The sequence below is a fragment of the Microtus pennsylvanicus genome, chromosome 10 (genome assembly GCF_037038515.1).
Source record: "Microtus pennsylvanicus isolate mMicPen1 chromosome 10, mMicPen1.hap1, whole genome shotgun sequence".
Taxonomy (NCBI): Eukaryota; Metazoa; Chordata; class Mammalia; order Rodentia; family Cricetidae; genus Microtus; species Microtus pennsylvanicus.
This window is the reverse complement of record NC_134588.1, coordinates 27,703,204-27,717,028: the sequence shown is the minus strand read 5'-3', so window position 1 is coordinate 27,717,028 and position 13,825 is coordinate 27,703,204. Positions and strand designations below refer to the sequence as shown.

The 13,825-nt window shown below is 51.6% G+C and overlaps 1 protein-coding gene across 29 annotated transcripts in view; it reads left to right on the top strand.

The window, feature by feature from the left end:
• Nfasc (neurofascin) overlaps nucleotides 1-13,825 on the top strand; it is a 162,165-nt gene that overhangs the window by 123,481 nt on the left and 24,859 nt on the right. For 13 of the 29 annotated variants that reach the window (XM_075987926.1, XM_075987913.1, XM_075987922.1 and 10 more), the window contains 8 exons: nucleotides 31-228; nucleotides 1,520-1,590; nucleotides 2,843-3,065; nucleotides 4,727-4,842; nucleotides 6,960-7,164; nucleotides 8,283-8,405; nucleotides 9,473-9,646; nucleotides 12,129-12,143. In XM_075987926.1, the coding sequence (XP_075844041.1) occupies nucleotides 31-228; nucleotides 1,520-1,590; nucleotides 2,843-3,065; nucleotides 4,727-4,842; nucleotides 6,960-7,164; nucleotides 8,283-8,405; nucleotides 9,473-9,646; nucleotides 12,129-12,143 (1,125 nt within the window). Of the gene's footprint in view, nucleotides 1-30; nucleotides 229-1,519; nucleotides 1,591-2,842; nucleotides 3,066-4,726; nucleotides 4,843-6,959; nucleotides 7,165-8,282; nucleotides 8,406-9,472; nucleotides 9,667-12,128; nucleotides 12,144-13,825 lie in introns of all 29 variants that reach the window. The other 16 variants (XM_075987923.1, XM_075987919.1, XM_075987924.1 and 13 more) reach the window with 7 other exon arrangements.

The following is a 13,825-nucleotide window of genomic DNA, read 5'->3' as shown; positions in this document are numbered from 1 at the left end:
AGAACAGCCCTGTCCTCCTTGTCCACTCAGACTACGTCATCCAGTTTGAAGAGGACCAGTTCCAACCGGGGGTCTGGCACGACCACTCCAAGTTCCCAGGCAGTGTCAACTCTGCTGTCCTCCAACTGTCCCCATATGTCAACTACCAGTTCCGAGTCATCGCTGTCAACGAGGTTGGGAGCAGCCACCCCAGCCTTCCGTCTGAGCGCTATAGAACCAGTGGGGCCCGTGAGTACTTGAGCTCCAGGGGCCCTGTGTGCACTGAATCCCTCCCAGCTCCCAGCCACGGGAACTTAGGCAGGTCACTTGCCTGTCCGAGACCAGGCTTCCTCGCCTTACACTAACACAGACTTCTCAGGGCTATGGTGAGGACACCTGCTTGAAAAAGCCAGCGAGATAGCTTAGGGCGTGGCACCAGCTGCCAAGTCTGGTGACCTGAGTTTGATCCCTGCTACCAAATGGTGGGTGGAGATGACTGACTCCCAAAAGTTCTCCTCTGGCCTTCGCACATGCGCTATGGTACGTGTGAACTCACACATACACCACCAGATAGGTAGGTAGATAGATAGATAGATAGATAGATAGATAGATAGATAGATAGATAGATAGACAGACAGACAGACAGATAGATAGATAAAGATTTTAAGAAGAAAATTTGTCTTCCTGGGGGCCAGGATGATAGTTCAGTTTGTATACTGCTTGCCGTGAAGCGTGAAGACCTAAATCCAATCCCCAGAACCTATGGGCACGGTGGCACTCATCTGTAATGCCAGCACTGGGGAAGTGGGGACAGGAGGATGCCTGGGACTTGCTGGTCAGCCACTGAAGCTGAATCACTGATGTCCAGTTACAGCGAGAGACCCTGTCTCAAAAGCTAAAGTGGAGAGTGATTAAGGACGACACCCAGTGTTGACCCCCAGCCTCCACACATGTGCACACACCGATGCACATGAAAGAAAAGAGAAAATGCATGCCATGCGCTTACTGTGGTGCCTGTCATGTGATAAGCACATAATTAATCTTAACTGACATTTTTATTACTGTTAATGATTCTTTATTGTCTGCTGGAAGGGGCAGAGCGGTGGCAGAGGTGCACATAAAGATAGATAATCTGGGGTTATGACGGATTTCTCTTTCTAATAATGTTTAAGTTTATGAGATCACACCAGCTCATGGAGGCAGAAATGCTTGCCCCAAAATATTAAATACCAGGATAAGCCAGCGTGTCACAAAACATACTGGCGGCTGGTCTATGAAGGGAACAGCGCACGGAGTTAGCACAATGGCCACCCGCAGTGTGGAAAGGTCTATAATAGGGGTTAACTGTCAGAGGATTAAAGAAACTAGGTCTACTTTGGGGGTTTAAATCTTAGCTAGGAAGATGTATCATGCATGGGAGGAAAAGAGAGTCAGGAGCTGCGAAGAGCCAGAGTACACAAGAGGGCAGCTAGGTGGGCAATAAACAGGGTGCCCTGATCAGGTTCCGGTTTGACTTCAGCTTTATCTGTTTGGGTTCCAGCTCCTGAGTCCAATCCCAGCGATGTGAAGGGAGAAGGGACAAGAAAGAATAATATGGAGATAACATGGACGGTAAGAGGACCTCCCTACCCCATGCTCACCTAGCAGTAGGCACCAAGGAGCCCCCATTCCTTGCCCTCTGGGGCCATGGTATGTTACAGACTATGTAACTGATTGGGACCACTGACCTCTGAGAAACAAGCTAGTCTCAGAGCTGGGCATTCAGAAACCAAACAGGACAACGTCCTGGGAGCAGGAGTTTAGAACAGAGATGGGAGCGGAGGTCATCCAATTCCACAGACTGCCAGTTTAGCAAAATTCATCCAGAAAGCCACCAAAATAGATGTTCTGATGTTGAAGGAGGGACTCAGGCTTCAGGAAAGAGAGACGTGCAGAACATTGATGCTGAGTGTAGCATGTACTGGCTCTGTGTGGTGTCTGTCAGAGGCGCTGGGCCATTACAAAGTCCAGATCTTTCTACAGCCTGGGCTAGATGAGCTGAGAGGCTTCCTTCGGGCTGGGACTGTCAGTTCCCTCTTCACCCTGGCTCCCTGACTACACTTTCCAAACTATAACTGAGATATATGCTTAGAAACTGACTTTTTCGAGACCACTTCTAAAAGCTGAAAACTAGGTCACTGAAGTTGGTAACAGTCAGAGACGCAGTGCTCCTCAGAGTCACCGTCAGCTCTGTCTCTCTGAAGCCTGGCCCTCCAGCATCCTAGGCCAACGGCTTTGGACTCAACTTGAAATCTGGACAGCTGGTCTGTGGCGCTGTGTGGCCAGCTCTGGGAGCCTGGTTCCTGAGCCAGGTCCTTAGGGTGAATGGGCTCCAGTCCTCTTTAACAAGCTCCCATGAAGAAGGGCAAGTCTGATTTGCGGATCTGGTAGAACTGAAGTCAGTTCGGGAATTTTGAGCTCATTAGCAGGGGAGTAGCTTGATTACCTGGGGGTCCTCTCTCTGACTCTGGAGATCATGACTGTCAGCCTTTGGCTCCCTGCTCTTTCTGTCGTAGGAGGAAGTTTGCCCTAAGTAAAGCATTTGTTCCCTGTGCACCTGCAGTGTAGGTGGTGCTTGCAGTCAAAGTGATTAAGTCTCTGGTGAACCTATTGTCATAGAAAATCTAGGTGCTCCGCAGTTCCTGGGAGGTTAGGCTCTTTGGGGGCTCAGCAGATGCAGGATACCATCATCTATACTGGAACGGAGCTGGCCGGTAGCAGGGCAGCGGAGTAGAGAGTCTGGTACAGATGGAGAGGGCAAACTGTGGGTGGCTCTGCCAATACCCCGTCTACCCCGTCTGCCTGTCTGTCTCACCCTGCACAGCCCATGAATGCTACCTCCGCCTTTGGCCCCAACCTGCGCTACATTGTCAAGTGGCGACGGAGAGAGACCCGAGAAACCTGGAACAATGTCACGGTGTGGGGCTCTCGCTACGTGGTGGGGCAGACCCCTGTCTACGTGCCCTATGAGATCCGAGTCCAGGCTGAAAATGACTTTGGGAAGGGTCCCGAGCCTGACACCGTCATTGGGTACTCAGGAGAAGATTGTGAGTATCTGCCCACTTCCCTTCCCTAACAGGACCCTCACTGCCAACTATTACGTGGCCACTCTCATGGGTCGAGAAACTCAGGATATGTCATGGGAGGGCAGCCATGGACACAGGGCTACGCTACTGTGGCCTAGACCGTGTATCACTGGTAACACCGGGGAGAGAATTGTCTTTGAACACATCCCCACTTAGCTCAGAACTGAAGCTTTACAGCTGTAAAAACTGAGTCTAGAACAGCCCTGTCCAGGATTTCAAACAAATGATCACACTTGAAAATAGAACCCAGGTCCCCAGGTTCCCAGGTCCCCAGACAGGTTGCTTTACTGCTAAGTCTTGCTGGCACCAAGGAAGGCATCAGAACTACTGTTCAAAAGGGCTGTTTAGATGCTCCAAGGAAGATGGGCATAGGCTAGACTCCCACAGCAGGGGATCGGTAGGCAGTGAGCACCAGCCAGAGTCTTCCTGACCCACCACATCTCCCAGCATTCCAGAACTGCTCCCAGTCCTTGGAATTGAACATGCAATTGGATTTTCTTAGGGGGCTGAGTATGAGCAAACCAACATTCTAGACCTCTACGTGAAAGCATATGCACGGCCTCTGTGATAGTGCATCGTCAGCCCCACAGCTACTGAGCAAAATACAGACTCAACAGCTGGGTGTGTATCTGATCCAAGAAGAGATGAAGGCAGTGGTGGGGTGAGCAGAGGGAAGGGCCAGGGCAGATCTTAGTAGGTGTGAATGTAGGAGGCAAGACTGGGCTCCCTGGGATGCAGGGAGGACCAAGGCCCAGGAGCAGTCATGGATTGGGCCCACTGGGAATGAGCAGAGGGGCCTATCCCAGCCCTACCTTTATGGTGGAAAATGATTCCCTACAGGAGTCTGTCAGTAAGTGTGATTTCCTGCTCCCTGGATGACCCCATAGTTTCCACTGCATCTGTCCACTGCATCTGGGGCCTGTGCATCACTGCGGCAGCTTTGTTCTGGTTGCGGAGTAGGGGTCCAGAGCCATGCTTCTTTTCTGAACAAAACTGGGGCACCTCCTGTCTTCAGACAGTGTTTCTGTTGGTGCATGCTGAATTGATTACTGAAAATATATGAAGAGTATTGGAGGAAAACACTAAGGTCTCTGGGCCTCTTGAGGGCACCCGGAACCTGTGATTTCCCTTTGAACCTCAAAGGGGCAGGGGAACACGTGAATCACCACCACTTGTGGGCATCGCCCTAGGAGCTGTGGCTGTGGGCAGAGGGGCACAGCAGTGTCAGGCTGCAGCCCCGTAGAGGAAGCCAGGGGAGGCAATGGCCATGCCCACTTTACTCTCACCTTGGCCCCTCATGTTGGCACCTCCTATTGGCCAAGCTCCTCAAGAAGCCTGAGGAAAGGGTACTTGGCTGCTAAGAGAGCAGCGTCTTAGGCTGCAGAGCAACGGGAGCAGCTAAAGAATGAAAGGGAAAGTAGATGCCCAGCACCTGAGTGCCACAAATGCTCGTTCTGGTCACCTGGATTGTCACCCTCTTGTCCTGAGATGTCCCTGTTGTCTGGAGTGGCTCATCTGCAGTAAAGTAGAGGAATAGGCCACCAGAATACATCAGAGGGGATGCGAGAATCCGAGCACCAGCCTCACCTATATAACCAGCTCTCTGTCCCTACGTATTGCAGATCCCAGAGCTGCACCCACTGAAGTTAAAATCCGAGTCTTGAACAGCACAGCCATCAGCCTTCAGTGGAACCGGGTCTACTCTGACACGGTCCAAGGCCAGCTCAGAGAGTACCGAGTGAGGAGGCCAGCCCCCAGCCCCGCCTAACCACCTGCTCGCTAACCAGGGCACGGGGCAGCAGCCGCGTGTGTAGGGGATCTGGGAGGGACCCTAGGAACGCTCATGGGTCTAAAGTTGATTCAAGATGCTTTCTGGAGTTCAAAATTACCCAGTGGGGCGCATATGCATGCATACATATAATTATGTATATTATTCAAATGTTCATGTTTCACCTAGCAACAGGGGCATATTCTGGGAAATGCATCATTAGGCAATTTTGTCATTGTGCCAGCATCGTGGTGTGTACTGAGACAAACCTAGGTGATATAAGCCAGTGCCTCAGCATGGCTGCTTACTGCAGTCAACACACACAGCAAGCTTAAGCTGTGTGAGGCCGTTGCCAATGTAACACTGAAAACTGTTTTTACAGTAGGCTGCATTTTAAAATAAGATAAAGTATAAAGTTAGGCCTAGGGGCGTAGCTCAGTGGTAGAGTGCTCGCCTCACATTCATGAACCTACACAGGAAAATGAGAGTATTGAGTAAATACGAAGCGTAGGGAATATTTATTATAAATGTGTAAAGCAGTAACCTGGTGATGCTCCTTACTGAGCAGGCCAATCATATTGCTTTGATTTTGTCATTGGCAGCCCAGTAGACCTGTTTATGCAGCATCACTACACATATAGGGTAATGTGACATCTTGATAGTTACAGCACCATCACTAGGTGAAAGAATCTTATTCACGGTCCCTTGCTGGGAAGAGCATCACACAGCTCATGACTGCATGAACACACGTGGTGTACTGAAGGTCCAGTCCAGCTAGAACTCCTTAGGAGGGTGCTGGCTTTGAGCTGGTACTGTAGAACACATGTGTTTGGTGTGCACGTTTGAACAAACGTGTATCTTCGTGTGCCTCACTGAAGCACCTCTGAGCTACAACCTTTCCCTCAGAGACCCCTGCTGAGCTGTTTGCTTCCCTGACCTGGTTCCAGAAAGCCACACTAACAGGAAAAGCCAATGAAGGGCTCTAAGCTGTCTCCCTTTGGCCGCAGCCAACTCTGTTACCCGACACAGATTCCGAAGGCCCTGGCCTCTTGTGCTTTCGGCCTGGAAGCAGTTTCTGTCAAGTAGTGTGTCCTCAGAGGGCTGGGCTGAGGTTGGGGGAGCAATGGTAGGGTTTTCCCTCAGGAGGACAGCTGCCTTTCAGCTGGCTGGCAGTGAGGACGGTGTAGCCATGGGTTCCGCTGGGTCTGTGACTTCTGAGGTCATCAAGAGTTGGCTGATGGACAGCTGGGGACAGACAGAAGGGGTCAGTCCCTTATTGGGAAAGGAACTTGGCAGTGAACTAAAGAAAAGAAGGCCCAGTGTCCCTGACCTAGCTCCTCCCCAACCGTTAACTTTTAACCCTTAACCTACCAACCTGGAAAGTTTTCTTACTGAAGTACTTACCAAAGCTCCGCAAGTCTGGATTTCCTCGCCACTCCGCTGGTGACGCCGCTGGGGCAAACTGCCCTGTGGTTTCTCACCCACTGCTAATACGACCTTCATTATACCCTTCGCCTCTGCCACCCTCCGAGGCCACCCTTCCCATCCAAGCTCTGCTGCTGCACAGCCCTGTGCCCCAGCTTACCTGGACATGTGTCTGCCGTCTCTAAAGATCTTCAACCGTACAGAAATCATTTGGCTTCGGAGAATTAAACCAACTGCTGCCTGTACTCTGACTGTTGGGAACAGCCTGCTCCTTGCATGCCCACCTGCAGCCTCCCTACACTGTACTAATCCAACTGAAACTGAGGTGGCCTTTGAGTTTTCGGCGCCAGGATCCCTGATTCGCATTTGTGGTTCTGGCCTGGACTCTCCCCGTGCAGCACGTTACCTGGCTGGGACATAGAGGTGGCATGGCTCCAAAAATGAGTGAAACCACACTCCTGTTTCAGGTTCAGCATCATTCTCTTCATGAGTGGCTAGTGAGTGAGGACTGTAAGGCTGTCCCCCCCAGCCTGCATGGGGCGGATGAGGTCTTTTGAGACTGGGACACTGTAGTAAGCAAAGGGAGGACCAGTCACTACCACCACTAACCACTAACCTGGCCTTGCTGCCTGGCTCCTCATCAGCCTGCCTCTGTCTCAAAGGCTTACTACTGGAGGGAAAGCAGCTTGCTGAAGAACCTGTGGGTGTCTCAGAAGAGACAGCAGGCCAGCTTCCCTGGTGACCGCCCCCGGGGCGTGGTGGCTCGTCTCTTCCCCTACAGTAACTACAAGCTGGAGATGGTTGTGGTCAACGGGAGAGGTGATGGGCCTCGCAGTGAGACCAAGGAATTCACCACCCCGGAAGGAGGTAGGTCTGACCTACAGCTCTTCAAGGTGGGGTAGGATGAGGGTAGTGTCACCGGTGAGCCTGGAGCAGCACCAGCATGGTTTGGCACGACAGCCGGGGTGACCTCAGCAAGCTGATGACCATCATCAAGGTGGCCCATCCTTACCGAAACTTGTGTCTGAAGAGATCCATGTGGTGTGCCAATGCGTTCCAGACACAGGATGTTCAGACTGACCCCAGCACCTTCTCTGAGGCGAAGGTCACACGTGCATCTGGCCACCTCGATGTCCTGCGTACCAGCACCCAAGACTTGCATAAGCCTCCCCTCGGCATCAAGAAACACTCCCGGGAAGTTGGCCTGTGTGTACGGAGTACTGCCAAGTGTCACCCACCCTCCTGTGGGTTTATGGTTTGAGCTAACCCTGTGGCTCAGACATCTACAAAGTTCTAGTCACATCCTGGTTCCCCATAGCTTCTTTTATCCACTTAGCGTGAGCTTTGCCATCTGTTTCGCCTCCCTCCCTCCTTAACTGGTTCCATTTTTCTTCTTCTCTTCTCTTTCTCTTCTCCTTTGTTCTTCCCTCTTGTTTTCTTTATCCCTGTCTCTCCTTCCTCAGTTTGGTTCCCGTCATCAACCTCTCCCCCTCACCCCCACCCTTTTCCGGGTGCTCCATCCTGAGTCTCTCTCTCCTCCCCCAGAGAACCCATATTTCCCAGCTCAGAAGCTGGAGCCTGCTGCTGCACCCAGTGGTGAGAGCCCTTGGCTGGGGACTGAGAACTGCACCCTTGCCACCAGACAGTTATGGTTGGCTCCCCGCCTGGGAGCGGCTCTATGATTTGGAGTTTTATTTGCAGGATTGAAGCAGCCTAGTGTGTGCTAAGTCCAGGGTAGTTGCTAAAGGAAAACTCATTTGACATCTTCCCCACCTCATCAACAGTATCCGAGCCCCCTTGGCTTCATACCAGGTGAAAATACCTGCCAGGCAGGCAGTAGGCTCTGCCCTCAAGGTTCTAGGGCCTGTTTCAGCAGTGGTCCAGCTCAGGATACCTGAGGTCATGCCTTCATGCCTGTGTTTTGTTTTCTGTGTTCTCCTCATCCTCCCTGCCCTCATCTCCTGGCTCCCTCCTCCTTACCCAAGTACCCAGTGCCCCAAGGCGTTTCAGAGTCCGACAACCCAACCTGGAGACCATCAACCTGGAGTGGGATCACCCGGAGCACCCCAATGGAATCCTGATCGGATACACTCTCAAATACGTGGCCTGTATGTTCTGCCCTTTTGCTTTTTTTTTTCCTCAATCAGATGTAATCGCAAACCCTTTCTCACCATTTTCTTGCGGGATGTCGATTGGAAGCCTCCATCCATTGGATGGGTGCAAAAGGCATGGCATAGGGAATAGTACCAAGGAAAAGTTCCTGGTCGTTAAAGGGGGCAGGCAAGGACCAATCCCTGCTCTTCTTACACAGCTCCTCCTGCAGGAGGGAGACAAAGCATCCTCTGGTCCATTGAGAGAGACCATCCCAACCCTCAGAGAGCTTGTTGTCTCCAGCATTGACAAGTCTAAGGAAGAGAGTCCCTCCCCACTGGCACTTTCATCTTATGGGGAGACAGTGTGTGCACAGGCATCCCAGGATGCTCAGAGACACTGTAAGCAGGCATCCAAGGATGCTCAGAGACACTGTAAGCAGGCATCCAAGGATGCTCAGAGACACTGTAAGCAGGCATCCAAGGATGCTCAGAGACACTATAAGCAGGCATACTTTGGTAAGGTAGTCTAGCAGACTACTGTGGGATGATTTGAACTGGGGGCCTGGGCCAGGAAGTCCTTACCACAGAGCTCATGATCTCCAGGTGGAACAGGAATGTCTCCACACTTCAAGATTGTTAGCTGTAGACAGTGCTGCCCTTCGCTGGGAAGCTCAAAGGGCCAGGTGACGTGTTGTTGACACTTTAACAACCAACCACCGGGGCCCTCCCTGTTGTTCTGATTGATCTCTGGACTGACCCTTTTGAAGAAAGCGGCCTTTTACAAATGGGGCAATAGCATTCAAAAGCCCTGGGAACTTTTCCCAGTCCTGTTTGAACAGAAGAATTCCAGAGATTTGACCTTGTCGGAGGGCTTGGGAAGTATAAACGGGTCTTTCAGAACTGACCACGTGACTTTCAGGAAGCTAGAGGAGACAGGGACTCAGGGACAATGGAAGTACCTCAGTGCTTCCACGGGGAGGGAGCCTGTGCCCAGTCCCCTGCCAGAAACTCCAGAAACTTCTCAGGCCACCGCTTCTAGAACCCATGCAGGTACTAAACCTTCCACTTGCCTCTCTCTCCAGTTAACGGAACCAAACTGGGAAAGCAGCTGGTGGAAAACTTCTCTCCCAACCAGACTAAGTTCTCGGTGCAGAGGGCAGACCCTGTGTCCCGCTACCGCTTCTCCCTCAGTGCCAGGACGCAGGTGGGCTCTGGAGAAGCAGCCACAGAGGAGACCCCAGCACCTCCGAATGAAGGTAGGTCCATGGTAACAGCCCTTGGAGGGAAAGACCCTAGAGAAACACCAGAAGCTGGGTTTGGCCCTTCAGGATGGAGAGGAAGTGAGGCCACAAATCTTCAGCCCTGCCCACCGCAAGAGGTGGCCTGTCTTGGTTGCTGAGAGATGGGTACCAGTATTGTATCTGGAAAAGTCATCACTCTTAGACATGCAGGCAGACCTTGCCCTCCACTTTGCCATGACTTGCTCAGCTACTTAGCGTCAACTGTCTGTCCTTGAAGGGGAATAAGGAAGGACATAGGAAGAGGTCAGGGGAAACATGAGAAATAACTGTTCTGATAAACTCAGAAGAGGCAAACAGCTCATCCACTGAGGGTGGCAAGAATGTAACTGAGAGTCCTCCCTGAGGGCTCTGCGGACATCCTGCCTTTTGCCAAGGGCCAAGGAGACAGGACGAAGGGCAGTGATCAAAGTTGCTTTACTAGATTAAGAGTAGATCTGGAAATATGCCCTCCCTTTGCAGCCTAAATAAAGTGAGGTGTCTGGTCGCAGAGAAGTAGAAGCTGGGACAACCCTTTGCCAAGCCAGCTTCACAGTGAGCAAGTGAACTGATACCCTAAGTCATGGCAAGTCCCCACCAAGATCCCTCTCCAGAGCTGCACCTGACTTAATTGTACACTAGAGGGCGCTCTTGGCTCACTTGCATGTATGCTGGCTTCAGCATAACCTGTAGACGCCTTAAAACTTTGGCAGCTCCTTGTAAAATGGTGGGGACCTGCTCGTTGCCTTTCCAGAGGTACAGTGGTCTATGCAACAACCATTTCTTGAGCACCCACCCACATGTACCACGTCGGACACTGCACTAGAAGCAAGGGACATAAAGGTAATAAAATTTCATAAAGTCTAGAGACATCTACAAGAATGTCTGGTTGTCTTTCTGCCCTAATGAAGATGCTGCTTTGGGCAGGAAGTTTTGGGGATTTAATATGCAAGGGAGAGATCAAAAAAGAGGTAATATGCCTGCGATTGCTGCATGATCCAGACTCATACTTGCCTCCCGAGAGGCTCGGGTCCTGTGGTCTGGTCCCGGTCCAGATAGGGTCTTCTGATCGAAAGCAAGCATTGTGCTTCCCAAGGGGGCCACCAGGCCATGCTGCCTCAGCAGCCCTGAGTTCCTCTGGCCAGCAGGCCAGTACCTAGCAGAAGCTAGAGGACTGCCGGTCCCCAGTGTCCCTCTCTGGTCTCCTCCCAATCCTGGTGTCCTCTTCCAGCCTCCTGACACACAGGAAGTTGGTTAGTGCTGGTGGACTTCAGGTAAGTATCTGGTTGGATCTGTTGCCAGAGACTGCCAGGCTATGGCACATTCTCTATAGTTCTAGAGATGCAGAAAGCCTCTCTGCCCAGCACAGGACAGAAGACAAAGCCTTTGCCCAACTTCAGTGACCATGATGGGGAGAATCCTGCAACTTCAGGGAGCAAGAAAACAGAGATGTTTTGGAATTTGTGGAACTCTTTAGAGATTTGTTCCAGAACTCTTGGTCATATTTGGCTCCTATTTTCATGAAGTAGAATTACTAGGGGAGATTGAGGTCGTGGGGAACCAGGCCAGGTGCTTCCAGAGCTCCAATATACTTTGAAAGTCTGAGATGGGGGTGGCTGTAGCACAATTAATAAAAACCCAGAGACGGATAATGGGGTTCAACCTGAAGGTCAGAAAAGCAAAACATCCAGCCACTGGCTCTTACCTCTACCTCAGTCCGAAATGGCAATCCTGCCTCCAGGAATCTCAGAATGAGACTGAGAGCTGTCTCCTCCCATTTTATATTCCTCTCTAGTCCTGGGATGAAAGGTGTGCACTACTACTGCCTGGTTTTTGTGGCAAACTAGTGTGACTGGGATTAAAAGTGTGTGTCACCATTGTCTGGTCTGTAAGGCTGACCAGGGTGGCTGTTTTACTCTCTGATCTTCAGGTAAACTCTATTTATTACAATACAAATGTAATGTCACTACAGATGACCCCTCCCCTGCTCTTGCCCAGCACTAACTGTGAAGGTGCAGAGGCTATCTTTGAGCCTAGCCAGTTGCTTGTGCACCACCTACATCTACATCCTCAATTCCTAGCATCTTAGAGGGTCACTTAACCCAGCCAGCATGGGACACACCCTTGGAAAAGGAGCTGTAAATGCAACATTTTGCCTGACCTGTGCCCACAGCCACCTCTTCCATGGCAAATCCTTGAATCTGGGCAGAGATGTGATGTATCAAAAAGGTCTCTAAGCCCCAGATGAATAATAATGAACCCACCCAGCTCCAGCGGGGTTGAGCGTGACTCCCAGGGCACCATTTAGCATCCATAGCAATAGCGCTGGAGTCAGGTTTGAGCCAGACCCTCTCTACTTTCTTCTGCTGTTTCACCTATGTTTTCTCTTCCCTCTCGTCCTCTCCCCCTCCCTCCCTCTCTCTCCCTCTCTCTCTGGCCATCTTGGGTGCTGTATCTGAAGCTACTCCAACCGCAGGTATTGTACCAGCAACAGAGGTAACGGGCACGGCATGGGGCAGTGCAGGCGGAGCCCATGCTGGCCAGAGCCCAGCAAGAGACAGTGACTCGGGCTGAAAGCATGCTCCAGGCTCACCCTTTCAGTGGAGAAGCCAGACTGGGAAGGAAGGTGGCTGGAGGAGATGACCATGCCCCCTCCTTTCGCGTAATGCATGCCCCTACTTAGGAGACTGGCTTGGAAGGAGTCTCGTGTGTAGATTACCTATTGTGGTCACCCGAGTCTTGCTGGACCTGACATCTCTGAGCATATAGATAGCTCTAGAAGACGTACTATAGCGGGAACAGCTGGCTCCTGGCCCTGATGGTGCCACAGTCCCCTGAAAGGGTGAGCACACGCTGCATGCTAGCCTTGCATGCTGCATGGGGGGGGGGGGGGGACCCAGCGCCATTCCACCAGCTAGCATATGTTCTGCTCAGTGAGAATAAGCAAGCATGTCTGTGAGTGAAGCAGGCTCCAGGACCTGGAGTCTCACTGGGTGTCAGGGACTGACGATTTCCTTGACTCAGAAACTCAGCTCCTCAGTATTTGGTGTAGAGAGAGACCTCTCCTTTGGGGTCAGGAGCTGGCCACCTGCTAACAATGTCACCCTTCAGTCCTCATGTCGTTGGTCAAAGGGCTCTACTGTAGAGGGCCGGCCTCAAGCCAGAGAACTAGGCGAAGGGACACCAGGGATCCTTTCCTGGTCCTCTGAGCTTGAATTTTTCCATGAGTTGGGATCCAAGGACAGAATGCCTAGGATATTACAAAGGCTAGAAGCCAGGGCACACTGGACCTGCAGAAGCAAGCTCTAGGAAGACATGAGCTTTGTAAAGACACAAGCTTTGGGTGATGGAATCAAGAGCCAGGCAGGAATCCGAGTTTGCTATGTATTGCCTAGTCCTCTTGGGTTTTTTTTCCTACCTATGCCCATTTATTCCTCCACCCCCGCTCCTTCCTAAGTTGGTTCTGCTTCTGTTGCATACCCTCCTTATGTTTTCATGGTTTGCCAGCTAGATCTGCCAGTAATTAAAAAATACCACCAAGCTTCCTTCCCTCAACCCTATTCCCCCACCAGCAATTAGGCCAGCCACCCAGGTCAGTGCTTCCCCACAAGATCTAAAGCCCTCTTCCAGGATGTGAGATGCAGAGTTGTCCAGGGCCTGGGGACCATAGAGCAAACAATTCTTGCCACACTAGAGGGACAATTGCCCTGTCTTCCTGTGTGAGTCTCTTCCACAACTGTGACAGCAGGTACTTGGGACAAGTCAACTCAAAGCATCTTTCTGCCTCCCTCCCCATTCTGGCACTCCAGACCCAATGTACCGGATCCAGTAGCAAGAAGTCTGCCACGTGCGGAGGACAGTCTCTGCCGTCCTCCTGTGAGCTGCTGACGCAGGGCGAATGAGAGGTGCCGTTCCAACCCCCCTTCCACTTCTTCCTTCCAATTTTAAAAGATCTAAACCCATCACACCATGCAGAGTGGGCCCGGGGTCTCTGCTGTCAATCAAGAATGTTTCCCAGGCTCCGTTTCCACATGAGGCTCTGGGAAGGGCAGATTGTACCTTTCTGTAGCGGAGCCATGCCAGTAATATCAGATGTTCTCAGTTCTGTGTACACAACGCCTTCTGGGGGCCGTAGAGCTTGGGTACGTTTTCCAAAAG